General features: G+C 36.6%; 1 protein-coding gene across 1 annotated transcript; it reads left to right on the top strand.

The window, feature by feature from the left end:
* Positions 1–2,654: 2,654 nt before the first annotated feature.
* On the top strand, positions 2,655–18,682 carry LOC105051995 (bZIP transcription factor 12-like). Its single transcript, XM_073243163.1, is given in 5 exon segments — positions 2,655–3,258; positions 3,260–3,755; positions 3,908–3,979; positions 4,681–4,710; positions 18,171–18,682. Coding segments are annotated over 5 exon segments (873 nt in total). The 5' UTR covers positions 2,655–3,058; the 3' UTR covers positions 18,246–18,682.
* Positions 18,683–18,725: the final 43 nt, after the last annotated feature.

Raw genomic sequence — 18,725 nt, 5'->3', positions numbered from 1 at the left:
ATGACCCGCCATTAATGGTGTAGACAACTAGAAAGTTGTCAAATCGTCGGGGCTATCAAATCATCGTGGGTTGTCAGTCATTAGAATTAACCCATGTCCTTGTAGGACAACGCCCCATGACAGTCATACAGCATTCCTTGGCAGGACAATAGCCCATGCGGTTGTGCGGCGTTTGGACGGGTTGGCCGACTATATGTCGGTATTTGATTGCCGGACATTGGGTGATGACTCGAAAAACCATCGGCTGATCTGGTGCCTTGTGAAAGTCGGATGTCGCTGCCACCTCCGACAGTGAGTCGGTGATATGGGTTCGGCTGCTCGGCCGGTTGAAAATAGTATTGGCTGTTTAACCAGCATACCTTTGACTGGATATTGCCGACAGTCATTATCGGAGTCGTCTGTCCGTCTGGTGGGTAGAGTCGGGCATCGATCGGACCGTTTCAAGAATAAGTCGGTATATAGGGTCAGTTGGTATATCCCAACAGCTTAATTTTTAATAAGCAGATTGTGCTTATGAAATGGTGATATTATGATAGACTAAGGTAGCCCACTCAATTTGAATGGACTATCACTTTAGTTGGAATCAGATAATCAACTTCGAGGCTTTGTATTTGCTGTTAGTTGCATATAGGTTAAGTTAGCAATACACCCATTTTAAGATTATACAATCTTATGCAAATATCTTATGGCTAAAAATTCAAAAAAAAAGTCATAAAATAAAATTTTACTCTATTCCCCCTCATCACAGTTGTGCATCCATTTTTTTTTTCATTTGAAATTGATATTATTGTTACGGATAAAAAAATTAACTTGGCACGAGCCCAACATAACTTTATTTTGGTTTGATTTGTTTTGATTTTTCCTAACAAAGCTCGAGCATGAGTTAGAGTTTTAACCTGGCTCAGATCAACTAGAATTCTATTTAAAATAAAATAAAATAAAATAAAAATTATAAAATAAAATTTTACTCTATTCCTCCTCATCACAGTTGTGCATTCATTTTTTTTTTTCATTTGAAATTTGATATTATTATTAAGGGAAAAAAATTAACTTGGCACGAGCCCAAGATAACTTTATTTTGGTTTGGTTTGTTTTGATTTTTCTAACAAGGTTGAGCATGGGTTAGAGTTTTGATTTGACTCAGATCAACTAGAATTCTAGTTGGGTTGAAGTAAGATTGGATTATCATGATCTTCAATAGTAATTTTTTTGAATGGTTAGTATTTTTTTTTAAATTCATACTAGTTGTTAAAATTATTTTGAAAAATATTCCATAATAATTATAAAAATTGAATTTGATAGATTAGGTTAAATCTATTAAGAATGGAGTGTTGTAAAATAAATTAAATCTAGGCCAGTAAGGGTGATCCAGAATCATCAGTGGATCAGTACATGTAGAGAGTCTGTTGCCTCATCTTAGATTTTATCTAAACTGATGGAGATTCTGTTTTTATTTGACTTGAGCCAAGCCCCACAAACCAAATCCATCACCATCCCTAATTATTATTTACATGTGGATCCTTTATTTTTCTTATTTTTTAAATATCTAAATTTGAAATGTGTTCCTGCAAATCACACCAACTTATTTCATTTTCAAAAATAAATTTATTATGATAAGATAGTACCTATAAAGACCAATGCAAAAGGAAGGGACAACCATCTCATGATGATAATTTGTGCAAGCATTTGCCCCGAAACAAAATTTGCAGCCTTTTCCCCTCATTGCAGTTATGCACTCGGATTTTTCTTCAGTTTTTTAAATGTCTAATATTGAAATGTGTCAAGAGGACACTAACTTATTTCATTTTCAAAGATAAATTGCAGGCGTAACTTAAAAAACACCTAACGTTATTGACTTTGCCAATGAATATGAGCTCAGCCTGCTATAGCATTTTATTGCCACGTTATAATAACCATTATTCGTTGAAATTATAGAGGAATAGTAGTCCCTAACTATATTGCACATATGTTAAATTCAGGTGCTACTACATTAAATATATTCATATCATCCTTTTTGACTCGGAAAAAGCTTTGATAATGGTGACGTTGATGATTGCCCATGTTTTATATAGGTTATATATAAAAACATTATTATATAATTGCTTGTTAGTAACGGCGTTTATCAAAGACCAAACCCCGACCAGCATCCGCTACGAGTACAAGTGTACAAATTAACCGCAACCAACCGACCATAGCAATGCAAATGGCATCACTTCGCATCAGCTTCCGTATATATCATGGACCAGGTCCAGTGGACCACTCCAAATGCGGGGCACATGAACGGTAGATAACAGTTTGATCTAGCGGCTATTGGAATGGTCCATTGGACCTACCCATCTAATAATTAGACAGACGCTAGAGCCTGGTAGTCGGTCCAGGAGCTAGGCAACGTAGTCTAACCGCAGTCGGTGGAGCAGAAGTTGTCAGGCTAACCACGAGACGAGACGACTGGACTGCGGCGATCCAGACCACATCGAAGCACGGATATTGATGTACACGTGGATTGTTTTCATGTCCTCTATGAAAAATTCTTTTACTACACGTCGTACCTTATCCGGTGGTAAAAAGTCGAAACAAAAATACGAACCAAGGCCTATTTGGCGTGGCGCGGCACGGCAATGCCGTGATGGAAATAATTAACTACCAAGAAAATCTGGCCGGTGGCCGCTGCCATACCTAATCTCACCGTCTAGTCGTCTTACCTCCATTTTGTTTCGAGAGCAGCACCGGCGCAACGCAGCGAAGAGTCACCTTCGCTTGGCTCCGCGTCCGGTGACCAGATTACCTGACCGCTAAACGGCTATCCGAACCGCCCCGGGCCGGGCCCTATCTTTGCCTTTTGTGGCAACTCCCGAAACCGCTTCCCGGTATTCTTGAGACCCCGGGGCTTCATAAATTTCCGCTCGGGTCCCTCGCTTCCGTAGACCAGGCACTCGGAGGGGGAGAGGTCTCCTTCGAGATCGTTCCATCAAGCGGCGCAAGAAGTGGAGATAAGAGAGACAGAGAGAGAGAGAGATTTGTGATCGATAACCAAAACCCTAGGCCTGGAGACCCGCGGATGGCGTCGTCGAGGGTGATGCAGTCGTCCTCGACGGCGAACTCGGATCTCGCGTGCGAGCCCTCCATATATTCTCTCACGATGAGCGGCGACCAGGCCAAGAATTTGGGATCCATGAACATGGACGACCTCCTTCGCAACATCTACGGCGACGGCACAGCTGCGGCGGCGTCGCCGGCTACCCCCTTTGGTGGAGACGCAGGGGCCGCCGCTGGCACGGGAGGGGAGCTCCTCGCTGCCGAGGAGCATCGGGAGCAAGACGGTGGAGGAGGTGTGGAGGGAGATCTCCGGAGGGAGGAAGGTGGATGGAGGAGGGGATGGATCGGGGTACAAGGACGCCACGGCCGCGGAAGCGGCGGCAGCGAACGGGGAGATGACGCTGGAGGACTTCTTGGCGAGGGCGGGGGCGGTGAGGGAGGAGGACGTTAGGGTTCCTCCGGGGTCGGTGGCGGCGGGCGGGTTTGGGGTGGATGCGGTGATGAATGATCGGTTTAGTCAGCAGCAGGCTCAATTGCCGCTCGAGAATCCGATGCTAGGGTTTGGAAATGGGGTGGAGGCTGGGGCTGGGGGAGGAGGGAGAGGAGGGAGGGGGAGGAAGAGACAGGTGCTCGATCCGGTGGACAGGGCGGCGCTACAGAGGCAGAAAAGAATGATCAAGAACAGGGAGTCCGCAGCGAGGTCGAGGGAGAGGAAACAGGTTAGAGATATAATTTATGGAAGCTGATTAACGAATAAGATAATTAATTATGGCTTAAATGTGTCAGATTTTATCTATATACGTCTTTGTGTAAATTTTGGCTTAAATGCGTCGGGTTTCTATTATATATGTTTCTGTGTAAATTTTTTCAGGCTTATACTGTGGAACTTGAATCTATAGTTACGCACCTGGAGGAGGAAAATGCGAGGCTATTGGGAGAACAGGTACTGCTTTGGTTAGTTGTATATCATGTTATTGTCTTTTGAGTACACTTATGCTTTGATTTGCATTGTACTCTTGGTAGAAGTTGTTATGTGGTGGAAGAATTCATGTTTATTTCGTTGCAATTGCTGATATGTGGCATGCGTTGCTTAGCCTGGGACTGGAGTGTTTATTACATGGAAAATAAGATTTTTTTCCCCCAGTATGCTTCATGTTCTAATACGGTATTAGTTGATAGACCAGAGTTTTTTTTTTTTTTTTAATTCTATTTATCTTTTTCCTTTTCCTTTCTTTTTCCTCTTCCTGTTGAGCGGTTTGGAGTGGGATGAGGGGTTCTTATGCTTCTTTGGTGAAGGCATTAGTTTTCATGCACAATGTATTTCAGTATTTGTTAATTAGATGGTGTGTTATGTCATAAAACTCAGTCTCAAATTAAATATGATTTTTCACATGAAAAATTGAGATATTAATTTTCCTGGGTTTTGAGTTGGCATCAGCCGGGGGATTTCTTTGCTTTATAGACAACATTTTGTGGCACCACCATATTCAGTGGTACTGAGACATGATGTCTAGCATAAGTTTATGCAGTGTGAAACTCGAGAATATATCTTCTCTCTCTCAGTAGACTAAAATGTATCGTTAATGCTTATTGTTGCTGGATCATCATTTTAAATTTATTATCTGATCTTATTATGAATTGCAGGAGGAGGTCCACAGGCAGAGGCTTAAACAGGTACATGTTCTACTTAAAAGTTACTCATTTATCGTGATTTGGGATATAAGTATTTGATTGATCAATGTGAGCATAGTTATTGCATCTTTCTAAAACTGGTGAAATCCATTTGGTGAATACATATTTTATACTTAATTGATGGGTTGACAAGTTTCTAGACATAATTAACTATCCTCCACATTACTTTATTTGATCAGATTTTTTCTTATCTTAAAGTTTTAGCGCCATATGGCATGTCTGAGAAAGTTTTTGAAATCATACACTGCTTTTTGAAATTGATATACTACTCTCTCTCTCTCTCTCTCTCATACACACACACACACACACGCACGCACGCACAGGCAGAGCATGTTTGTGTTCACATGTGTTTCTATATGCATGTGTATGAGTCAATGGAAGCTTATTTCCGATATTTTTACTGATCAATTTGATAATATCATAAATATGTCAAAATTTGGATATTCATATCTTTAGTATTTTCTTAAAAAAATATAAATCATGCCATAATGAACTACATGGTGATGGGTGTAAAAATTGGATTTGAAACAAAAGAGCACTTCAAATGGTTTATAATGGAACAAGATGGAACCAAAAAATCTTTATAGTAGAATAAGATCTCAATTACAGGCAGAAAATGTGATATGAATATTGAACATGTGGACACTAAGCTAATAAAAAGCTTATGAGGGTCATGGAATAGTGTATGCTTTCCATATCCTGTGGAAAGTAGCCTTACATGCATTATCAGTATAGGGATGTTAAGGGAAGGTTCCAATGATGATTTCCGTTACTCCCAGCGCTGATGGATTCATATGAACTGCTTTCCAGCATTTGCTGAACAATGAGATTACCAAGGAAGAAGTACATATGGAACTTAATGTAGGAGTTCAGGAGCACAACTAGCTAGAATTTCACCATTAATCATGTTGCTGTGTTTGGTATTAATATTCGATGATCGAACTTGGTGTCAAAGGAGATTCTAACATGAAAAGATTTCCCTTTGAGAGTAGAGGTGCCAGGCCAAATGCCAAGGTTGTGATTACATACTTGATCTTATCAATAAGATGATAGATATTCTCCCTACCTGGTTCAAAATAAAGCAAGTGCTGTGCAAGAGCATATTGTTTCCTAGTTTCTTTTGATTTAGAGGAACACTTTCTTATGTCTAGATTGGCACTTCCCAAGTTGATTCATGCCAGAATTATATTTTTGTTTCATAACCTAACAGGTTTGATAATATTTGGCTTCGCAATCTGGACTTTGGTATTTAGGTGAAAGGTGGTGCATAGTTCATCAAAATTGAGAATACAATCAACATTTCTTTTAAAAAGAAATACCTAGGTGATCAAATCAGGAACTTGAATGAATGGTCTGACAATGTTCAGGTTACATTGCTGAACCTCTGGTTTGATTGCAAAGAAGGACAAACCGGAGGATTCATTTGTTTTTTTTTTTTTTTTATAATAAATAATTTGGGTTGGGTTGGGGGGGGTGTGGTGCAGGGTTGGGGGTGATGTTCAAAAAGATAAACAATGCTATACTAGGTATTTTTTGAAGCAGACTAAAATTGAAGAGATTTCAGCAGGAAATCAAGAGCCTCAAGCATCGATTTGAGGAATATTGTTATGCTTCAATCAAACTGAAAATATAGGGAAGAAGAACCACATTTATTTGTTACAGATAGGAAATTGAAATTAGATGGAAATATGTCTGTTGAACAACTTTGACTTGGTAAATATTGATGGGAAATTAAAAATATATAATTTGAAATATGCCAAATGGTGATCATTTTAGGATTTCAAGGTTGGAGACATGATGATGGGGATTCTACTAGCGAGTTGTGGCTGGCCATATCGATAATCATGTTATATGGTCTTACATAATTATTCAAGGAAGAACTAGAGGTGAACAACGGACATGTAATGGGCGATTGGTCCAGATTCGAAAGGCAACCAAGGGAAAAAGGTTCCAGTTTAAGGAAGCGTTAAAACAAAATGCCAACAAGACTGGAAACTATAAAGGTAAGCCTTACTAGTCCCGATCATTGGGATATATTATCTAAATCGTTTAATGCTAACAGTTCCTAATCTTTATAATGATTTTGTTATAGGTCGAAAGAGAAGAAATGTCTATCTGCTGAAATGAGGAAATAGGAATCTTGAGATTTAGTTTAAATATGGTACCTAAAAAAGTATTTTAATATGGTGAAAAATGAAAATAGTAAATCAAGTGTAAGCACAAAAGTCATCTCTCAATTTTCAGTGAGTTGATTAATGGAATAGATGAACCTCAATTTGAGAGAATGCATGTCTCTGGTGATACAATTTGATAACTAAAGCAGAAGTAGCATTGTAAACGATCCAATGGTTGCCGTGTTGGGCCAAGCTGATATAATAATCAAAACTTGGACAGAAGACTTAGAGTTTTTATTGGCCAATTAGCTCATTAAATGAGATCTTGAATGTAAGGAGAATATCAAATGATTCAAGAAGTATGATGGTATTTATTTTAAAACTACTGGTGATGTAAAAAATCACTCCAATTATTGTGAATTAAGATTATGAATCACATTAAGAAATTATGGGAGTCTGATGGATCAAATATTGAGAAAGAAATGGCAGCAATCTTAAACCAATCTGTTTATTCCATAAAAGCAAGTCATCTAGCTTATACTCATGCTTACATTACTCTTAAAAAGATTAGAAGCCTGTGAGATAATTCCATGCATTGGTTTATACTTGTCTGGACAGATGATATTGTAAGTGCCACAGGAGGTATAATAGGGCTTTGAGTGGGATGATGTACTTTGATGCTAAATTAAAATTATAAAGGACAGGTATAAAGGAACAGTGAGAAGCAGTTGAAGTGCTTATAACAAGATTGATGAGTGTTTGGCTGTGATTGCTTAAGATTACTTTCTCCTATAACTTATATCTTATTCTCATTGGTTATTGATTAACTTGCTATTGGCATTAGCAGAGTTATTGTAGTTCATATTATGTGCATATTTGTTAATATGTTCCAAAATTAACAATTTCAAAAAATAATATATGAAATGTGTCAGGATGCCTTATTTTATTGTTTTTGTTATCCGATACACACACACACACACACACACACATACATGTATACATATATATATATATATATATATATATATATATATATATATATACATACATGTATACATATACATATACATATATATATACATATATACATACATACATACATACATATAGATATACATATGTATATATATATATGTATGTATGTATGTATGCATGTATGCATGCATGCATGTATATATCTATATATGTATGTATGTATGTATGTAATGTATATATACATACATGTACACATGTATATATATATTCATACATGTACACATGTATATATATATACATACATATACACGTGTGTGTGTGTGTGTGTGTTTGTGTACATGTATATATATATGTATACATGTACACACACACACACACACACACACACATATATATATATGTATGTATGTATGTATGTATGTATATATATGTATATGTATGTATGTATGTATACATGTACACACACACACATGTATATATATATATATATATATTATTATATTATATATATATATGTATGTATGTATGTATACATGTATATATATACATGTACATGTATATATATATATATATATATACATGTACACATGTATATATATATATATATATTATATATATATATATTATATATATATATATTATATATGTATTATGTATATATATATATATGTATGTATAATATATATAATATATGTATATATATATATATATATGTATGTATATATATTATATATATATATATATATAATATATATATATATATGTATGTATGTATGTATTATGTACTATGTACGTATAGTATGTATATATGTATGTATGCATGTATACATACATATAATACATATATATATATATATATATATATATATATATATATATATATATATATTACATGTATACATACATATATATATTATGTAATTTATATATATATATCTACATGTATACATACATATATATATGTATGTAATTTATATACATATATCTATCTATCTATATATATATATATGTATGTATACATGTATACATATATATATATAGATATATATATAATGCAAATGCATTGAGAGATTGCTTTTAGGATTGGGAGGGGCAATAAAAATAGGCAAAGAAAGGAGATAACTGTGGTGCATATCCTAGCACATCAGTTTGGCATAACTTGATATAGCCCTGTGCAAGACAATGCAAGCAAATATGACCCTATTGTAGCTGTCCTTAGCCTTGATTTACATTCTTTATTTTCTTTTAGCATCTTTTCTGATCATTTCTACTAGTGAGTTCTTAATCTTAAGTTCTACCATTATTGGCTGCATTCTTTATGTTCTTTTTTGGATGCAGTTGAATTTAGGAATATTGTACTTATCAACTTCTGTTACCAAATATATCTAAACTTATGTCCTTATTTTGTTTTTCCATGTTTTTTGCCCCACTCTTTCTCTGTTTATGTTTCCTTGTACAATCTCTCATATCTCACTTATCCACCTTCCAAATAATCCTTGATCTTCTTTTTTCAACTTTAAACCACATCTAGATCCTCTCTTCCTCTTTCTATGTTCACTCTTGTAGTCCCACTCAACGACTGTCCTAATGATCCTTAGTGATCTTGCTTCAACATATAGTTCACCTAAAATCTTTCCCTCCTCCTCTTGTTCAGGTTATTTAAACAAACAGGTTACCAACCATCAATATCAACCTTTATTTACCATGTTAAACTTGAATTAGTTTCCATATTGTATGTGTATTTTTCTGTATGTGCTTTCCTTCTTGATTTTCCATCATGGAGAAAGCACTTGGCAGAGTGTATTACATCAATCATTTGCAGAATAAAGATGAACATATTTGCATTAGTAGTTGTTTTTGAATTATTAGTAATTGCTGAGAGCAATGCTTTAAAAGGCAGCTGCAGTATGCAAGCAATGATGACCGTATAATAGCTGATATATTTAATTCTTTAAAATAAATATAAATATAAAATAGGTAGAAAATTCAAAATAGATCAGCAAAAAAAACATAATAGCAGAAAATAGTGATAGAAAAGGATGATTACAATACTAGTTATGAAACAATCATAAAAACAAGACTGCAGCAAGAACAACAATAACAACAATAGCAGTGGTAACGACAATTAATGACAACAACAAAAACAATAACAGATCAACAATAGCAATAAGAATAAAAACAACATTAACAATGACAATAACAATGTGATAGCCAGAGCGGTAATAACAATAAGTTATTAGTGAACAACTAAACTACATGAGCAGCTACAAAATAACATAACAAATGACAATAAAATAAGAGCAAAAATTTGAAAACAACAACAATAATAACCACTGCACATTCATAATAGAAAAGGCTATTATCTATTTATGGTCTTAGCAATTTGGGATCCTAACAGGGGCTAACTGGGGACATACCTAATCTTTGCTATTTCTTTTGCACAAAGTGTCGGTTCCAAAACTCGAACCCGCCCATTGTGCTTGTCAACCCAAGATTTTTACCACTACACCAAGCAATGTCCATTCATAATGATGACAAAAATAGCCATATTTATTATAATCATTACCAACTCAAATAGAGAGTGACACAAGGAACTGAGATGGGAATGGGAGAGAGGAGGTAGAGGGGGAGATTGAGTTAGAGGAGAAGAGGAGGGATAAAGAGGCGAAAGATGAAGGATGTGGAATTGAGGATGAAAAGATGGAAGAGGAAGGGACACATAGATGGCCAAAGTAGAGGAAGAAGATGAGCAGAAGAAGAGAAAATGGAGGTGGAGAAGGTGATAAAAGTGATGGAGGGGAATGTGGGGGGAGGCAACAGTAGTAGAGGAAAGAGGCAGTGGTGGCGGGGACAAAGGAAAAAAGGAAAGGAAAAAAACCTCTAATCTGATTGTTGTTAGGGCTGAGCATGGGTCGGATTCGGTCGGGTTGAGAGAAAAATTTCATCCGATCGAATCCAATCAGATTGAAGACAATTTAATTCGCTGTCGATCATTTATCATGTATAAACCGTTTGAAACCAAAGTGAATGATTTGCAGCGGGTTTGTAAGGTTGTGTCGGTTTGGACTTTAATGTTGACCCAATGATGATTTTAGACCCAATGTTGGCCCACTTAAGCTTATTTGCATTTTTTTTTAATGCAAAAAAGGTCTAAACCTTATAAGTTATAAATTTTGGGCTTATTTTTAAATTTGTACAAAATAAAATAGAAAAAAAAATATTTACTCATATAAAAGCAACTATATCTGAAAGCTTCCACTTTAGAATTGTCTCAAATTGATGTGCTTCTATCAACAATTCAATATTAATATTCCTATGAATCTAAATAGATGACGCGGTGTTTTTTAGAATGAAATATTGAAGTCTAAACGACGCCGTTCGAAAATGAAAGGGAGTTTGTGAAATACTACATTGGTTGGGTTCGGTTTTATACGGTTTAAAAGTGTAAGAATCGAATCTAATTTTTTATAAATTCGATTCCACCTGATTTATGTCTTTCAACCGACTGAAACCGATGTTTATTTGGTCGGATTGGGTGGGTTTCTTCGGGTTTTGGTTTTTTGCTCAGCCCTAATTGTTGTTGCCTACCAAAGCTTTTGGTTGCTGGTGTTGAAAGTTGTCACCTGCTAATTCCAGAGGTCTTTGTTTGCATCTTGTCCACATCTTTTCACTTCTCTGCTCGTATCTGGTTGAGGGATTAGGGTTGGGGATTTTGATATAGAGAGGAACAGGGTGAGAAATCTTAAGGGACACTTGAAACCCTTGTTTGTTGTGCCCTGTTCTCTGGCTACTGAGCCAGATGGGCTGCGTTAGACTGACCTGATATATGCAGTTTCATAAAAGTCATGAGGTTGCTTATTTGATCCATGTGTGGACTAGTCAACTGCACCTAAGAAATGTAGTTCAGCTAGGGGTCTGCCTCTACCAATACTGCGGCATATACTAATTTTCTAAGAACCATTTCTAACAATTTAACTTTACAAGAGTGGGATATGTTTGAAGACTTTGGTGGATTTCTAGGATTTGTGAGCATGTGAGAGCTGTATCCTTGGAGTGACCAGCCCAAGGTGATGCTTGTGGTCTTGGAAGAGAGTGGCCCTTCCCTGCTTCATTTCCAACTATCGTCCATCCATTCTAATACCTTGCATCATACATGCCGTACTGGGGTTTCTACTCTGTTACAATTGGTTGTGTCTATATGTCCTTTCTCTTTTAAGTTTTCAGCCCAAATTCAACACCTTACATCAGTTGGTATCAGAGCAGAGTTTCAAGATGCCACTCCACTGCCCCAATGTCGAAGAGTGTGTTTGGGAGCAAGATCTGTGAGACATCGAAGTAGATGAATTCTGCCACCAGCTATGGAACGTGAGCAAGATTTGTGAGATATTGAATTAGATGCAACAAAGCAAATAGAAACAAAGCAATGAACGAGCCTACTATCAATAGATATGGAATTACCAATCTTAATCGACTAGCCATTTTCCGAGACCAAAGATAGGGAAGAACCATGGAGGTGCCAAGAGATGACTCTGTAGTGCAAGAAAGCAAATAGAAACAAAGCAAATAAAAACAAAGCAATGAATGAGCCTACTATCAATAGATATGGAATTACCAATCTTAATCAACTAGCCATTTTCCGAGACCAAAGATAGGGAAGAACCATGGAGGTGCCAAGAGATGACTCTGTAGTGCAAGAAAATATAGCATTTCTAGTGAATTTTACTGTGAGCTTGGAAGGGGCTCTTCAAGAGGATTAGCAGAACAAACTTCATGCAACTAAGAATTCAGAACCTGCTAAGATCTGTTTTTCAGATCATCAATTCATGTCATCTAATAATTCAATCAAGGATGAAATTTCATAGGCCAATGGTTTTCATGTGGAGAACACTGCGAAGTGTATAAACATGAGTCAAGAGAGGAAGCAGATTGCCATCTAAGGGCTGTCCATTATTTAGCAAAGAGATATGTTGCCTTGAAAATCATGTATTTAGGTCAAAGGTTATATGGTTTTGCTTTAGAGGCTTAAACAGATTCAATCTTAAACCTTTTGCAATCTCCTTCAAGATGGCTGAAGTTTTGAGAGAATGCAACAAGAGACTGTTAAACTTAGGCATGCATGCAATATTTCCGTAGTCTAAAGTACTTACTTTTTCCTGCTCTTCAAAGCTAATCTAACAGATTCTATCTACATGGAAGCAGAATGCCAGAGGTTATCCTTTCTAGAGAACACTCTTTCTCAGAGAAATTATGATAAAACATCAGGTGGAGGTCAAAATACTACTCTCTTGTCAAATACAAGGATGCTTGGTGGAAAGCACAAGGGCTTCTGTGACAAGAACGCTGGCCTAGTTTAAGTCAAAATTAAAGATTCTCTAGATATTTGGTGGCTCTGCTACACTTCCAAGCTGAATGTGGATTATGGCAAGACCTACTTACTCTGGATAAGCTACACTGCAATCAATAATCAGCCCTTCATCAAGGTAGCCGGCATTCCTTCATCATCGTCACTGTGGATGATGGCTACAACCATAGAAATTTTATTCTACAGCCAAGTACTTGTGGTTTTTTAATAATCCAAGCTTTTTTGTTGATGGTGTATTTGCAATGTCCAATGTAGCTGATTTATTGCCTTACTAGGAAGATTAGGAAAACCAAGAAGACCTAGACTCAATGGCGAGTCTTCTCCACTGAGGGGAGTATGATGTCGGAGCGCCTGGAGTTCACATGCTGAGCAAGTGGGTTCAAACACTACATTGGGTGCTGCCACACTTAGGTGCAATATGAGACATGAGTTTGGGGTGCATGGGTCATGGGATCATGCAGGTTGCCGTCTGCACAGGTCACGGGTCTGGTTTGCACAGGTCTCGGAACTTAAGCTAGCTTTGTCTCATTAGGAAATTTTGATGCTAGTTAATTCTATGGAGTTTTGATTTTTGTGGATTTTTCTTTTTGAAAACTTTTGGTGCTAGTAGAAAAGTTAGTGATTTGGGTTCTTCGAATTATAAGTACCCCGGACTACTTATAAGGACCCCATCGGGACTCCTTTTGTACTACTTGAGCTACTATTATCAAGGTTTGTTGTATTGAATCATGCAGCATTCCATGCATCCGCAAGGGGACATGCCATAGTGACCTATGCCATATTTGTAAGCTACAGATATGATGCCTAGTACCAATAAAACAAACCTTGATTGTTAAGATGTAAGACAATTAATATAAACTGGAAGAAATCATGCATCTTTTAAGTCATATTACATTATGTTGTACATCATGTAGCCATTGAATATACATCATGTAGCCATGGAATATGTTTAGGCCGTGTATTCTACTAGAATATGCAAAAGAATTTCAATTAGGTGCACAAAGACATCTCAAATTCATCATTGCAAACATTCGACATCATTTTTGTTGTTGCCTTTTTGCCAAAACGAGTAAATATTCCTTTCTTTGAAGAGGAAAGACACCCTTCTGGTGAGTTGCATGGCAGATTGGATGGTGATGTTTGCCCATATAGAATATTTGGGACTTGGATGTGAATATTGTCACGGTTGTGAGGTTCTGAAAATGATTGGCATGATTAACTTATCAAAAGTTGTTAATCAAGTTGCTAATTGATCTCTTAGTTCTGTTTGTGTATGCTACACTTGCCCCATTTCCTTAAAATGTGAATCTTTTCTTGGTTTCTGATTGATCTCTTAGTTGTGTTTGTGTATGCTACACTTGCTTCTATTCCCTTAGAATGTGAATCTTTTCCTGTCCTTTTGGATTCTTGCTTTCTTGGTTCGTGTCTTCACTTACTGTCAATTTTCATTTTTGTCTCTTCTCGATGGCATAATCGTTGATGGAGTGCATGTTATTGTTACTGTAAATGTTAAATACACAGTGTATACATCTTTTCCATTAATTTTAGTTATTAAGTACATCTCTTTTGGAGTCTTGTGTTGCCTTAACATTTTTTGAAATGAAACATTGTGGACAGATACTTTTGTTGGGAGCAAAAAGAAAAAGTCTATCTTTAGTCTACACATTGCATGAGATATTGTACCATTATTCTAGTCCTTACTATTGTGGTCACAATTCCTTCCCATTCGTTGAAGCTGTAGTCCTTTACATCTGCAACTCTTTCTAGTTGATACATCACCATCACTTTTGTCCCTTAGCATGCATGTTTGAGTTCTTTAGTTGTGCTTTCATTTGTGTCTTTCCATCTGTCTAACTCTAATCAATATTTTTTGGTCGACTCTTATTTGTACAATATTGCTTCTGGTTTATGGGAAAATCAGAAGATAAAGTTATGATAACCATAACTGATTAACCATAACCTTTATGTCCTGTGTCAACCGTTTGGCATTGGCTTTATTCCCTTTAAGCCATTGAGATTTGTTAAAGGTTTCCTTTGTCAATGTAAGCCTTTCGAATTCTTTCTCGTTCTTTCTGTCCTTTTTTTCCTGGATTTCCTGGTTTTTACAGCCTTGAACACAAATTTAATCTTGGCTTCAACAGGGACATCCTTGCGTATGTCTATACGTAGGGATGTCCATGGTTTTGTATCGTATCATGCCAGGTCATCAGGTTTGGCCTTTTCAAAATTTTGCACATCTTTTAGTCATACCTGGCCTGTCGACATTATCTAGTTTCCCACAGTGATGAAACACTTTGAAGTGCTTAACAGTGACAGGTGCAGCAGCAACACTTTCTTGGCTATTCTCAATATTTATTCCATTATCTTCCTCAATTCTGCAACCTGTTTCTAATTCTCAATTTTTAGTTGTGGTTGTTACCTGTGTAACAAACAAGTGACTCATGTGAAGTTAGTCGGGGTAAGACCAGCCAGTCCTAGAGGTGGTTGGATTGTTTTATAAACTGCATCGCTGTCTAAGGTTCCTATGCCGAACAGAAAGACCTACAGCTGATAGAGAAGATAACCAAGAGTACATTTTCATCTAGGATTGGCCTAGTTTCCACCAAATGTGCTTTTTTTTTTGGTAGCTTTCCAAGAGTAGTTTTTAACATCTACTCATCTAATCACTCCCTTTTTTTTTTCCACTCAAAGGGTAGAATTACTAAATTCATTTGAGAGGACAACATTCGCTAGCCTTCTTCTTCTAGCATCATGTTTCCTCTTCTTCCATCTTTTCTAAAATGCTAAAGCACTTAATTGGAGGGTGGTTTTTTGTTACATTGGATGTACAATCTAGCATATCTTGATTCTTATTCTCATGAAACTTGAGTTTTTTTTTCTTATCTATTATTGTCAAATTATATTTCCTTTTGGAACATTAGACTTTTGCAGCCTTGAAATTAAATGTAAATGCATTTTGGAGTTATTTGCTTCTTATTCTTAGACCCAAATCGGCTTCAGCTTAAATGAGAATGCGAAGCTCATTCAACACATGCATCTGTCATTTGGGTTTCAGGAAGCCTCGAGCCTTTATGAATTTCCACAAAAAATTTGATTTGATCCTATTTTTTATCGATATTTGATGATAATGTTTTCATGTATCTACTTGAATGCTATTAACCTTTATCCCCTTTTTTTCTGTTGAATTCCAATCTACATTTGTTTCTTCCTAAAACTATCTCATCCCCCATACGCAATATCTGTTATATTAACTCATTATCAACAATCTGTCCAATTATTATGTGTCAAGGTGCCCATTTGAGGATTTAAAATGAAGAACTAACAGAGGCATCTTGTTTTTAAATAGTTTAATTTTTACACCTGCAAAAAGCTATTGTTTTCTATCATCCCAACAAGGTATTGTTATAATTTCTCAATTTAGACTTCATAGCATGTGTTTGACCGGGATTTCATGGACAACTAGTGCTAAAACTGTTATATATTAAAAGAGCTAAGAACTTTTATTCTTGAGATGCTTAACAAGGGTCTCTATCGACTTTCAAGTACACTTATGTGATATTTCCACATGAATGAGAAAGAATTAATGAGAGAAGACAGGAGGAAGAAGTTGGGGAGAAAAGAAGAGTTGTGATACACAATCTCAAGATTTCTGGGATACCAGAAATCAACTCATCACATGGAGTATCCCAGAAATCAACTCATGACATGGAGTCTGATCCTGAAATTGATAGTGATTGATGAGGTCAGTCACTTCGCCTCACCCTCCCTCTTGACCCTCTGAAATCAGCAAATCCATGTGTACACTATAGGATGGTCGGGCATTGCAACAGGGCTTGAACTTTTTTCATTTTATTTTATTGCCCTATTTGTAGTTTAGTATCATCCGATAACCATAGATAAGGGATATTAGGTTTTTGTTATATCTGACTATCATTGGGTTTTGTAAAGCTATCTTTTAGCACTTATCAGGAGAAGAAAATGTGATACGAATTTATGAAAAGCTAGGCCTAATACCAGAAGAATGATTCATAACTCCAATGTCCTATATGATCTCTTATTAAGAAATATGGTTCAAAAGTAACTATGTCAGGGATAATTAAAAAAAAAATATTTCTCTGCACGTGCCGGATGAATGTTGGGTTATTTGACCTGTACTGGTTGTCCTGCTGCAAGAGTTCTGTTTGCCCTGTGACCCCATTGAACTTGTATTGTCTGCTGGATTTCAGCATATTTTGATTAAGGCATGCTATACCTACAATTCATTCTCAAAAGGCCATATCTAGGGATTGGGCAAGCATGCTACTCTTGTATGTCACTTTTCATATAAGTATAATATTCCTGATATGAGATTTACTCGAGGTGTCATGGCTTTTGAGGTCATGAGTCTGCAAGAGTGAGTAAATCGTTCGTATTCCATAGCATTACAAAGGTCGTGAGCATATGTTGGCTGCATGCGTCAAATTCCGGAGTTTTTTGTCTTTACATTTGAAGGTCAAATTAAGATGTGATGTTCAAGCTCTGCATAGCTTTTGATCTATAGGTTTGAAAGTCAATTATGATATGTTAAGGCTCTGTGGCCATTTAAAACTTGTTTCAGATCCAAGTACAAGATTGCTTGTTTTTACTTGCGGTCAAGAATTCAAATCAACTTTCTTAGAGTACCTGACAATGCCCTATTCTGTTCCTCTTTATCCTTCTTTGTGTTCTCTTTACAATATGAGCTACTGTTATTTAGTACAAGATATCTTCCAAAATTTGAATAGCATTAGCACATTTGTGCCTTTCTAAGAACCTGTTTTCTCATATTCTTTTTCCTTTGTGTGTGTGTGTGTGTGAGGTGGAGGAGAGAGAGAGAGAGAGAGAGAGAGATAGTGATATTGTCCAGTGGGAGTATGAGCCTATTTTGCTACTTTAGTTTGGCTTTGCTTTATAAGTTTTCACATGAAGAATCAGATGATGCTAACAAGTAATGGTTGTATTTTTTTTTGTAGCTTCTGGAGAACCTGATCCCAGTTACCGAGAGGAAGCAGCCCCCTCGTGCTCTGAGGAGAACTCACTCCATGTAGCGGTGGAAGGGTGCTAAGCCCATCCAAATGCAATTATTGAGAGAAAATTTTCCCCTCCTTGCTTTGTAGGCATTGGTGTAGGGGAAGGAAATCGACAAGATGTGGCATACTGGCACCCTTTTTTTTATTCTTTCCACCAGAGGGCTTCGCCGAGTGACTATTTCAGAGGAATACGTTTACGTGTTTAAAGGTCATCAGTGCGAACAAAATAGTTAGGGAAGGTGGTCTTTTTGATGGGACCAGGAAGGTGGCTGCCGTTCCAAGGTTTTTTTAGCTGGAAAAGTGCGACAGCGTAGATTGCAATAACCATGTCTCTGTTACGTAGATAATTAGAGTCATGATGGGTTGAGCTATGTTTTCCACACACACATTAGAATTCCATCTTGTCATCATTACAGCATACTGATTACTGGTTATATATGTTTCTTTTTTCTGTTGGTTCTTGTCTTTGCTGATGAGCCAATTATGACCTGGATTATT

The sequence above is a fragment of the Elaeis guineensis genome, chromosome 9, assembly GCF_000442705.2.
Source record: "Elaeis guineensis isolate ETL-2024a chromosome 9, EG11, whole genome shotgun sequence".
Lineage (NCBI taxonomy): Eukaryota > Viridiplantae > Streptophyta > Magnoliopsida > Arecales > Arecaceae > Elaeis > Elaeis guineensis.
This window is presented reverse-complemented; position numbering and strand designations above follow the sequence as displayed.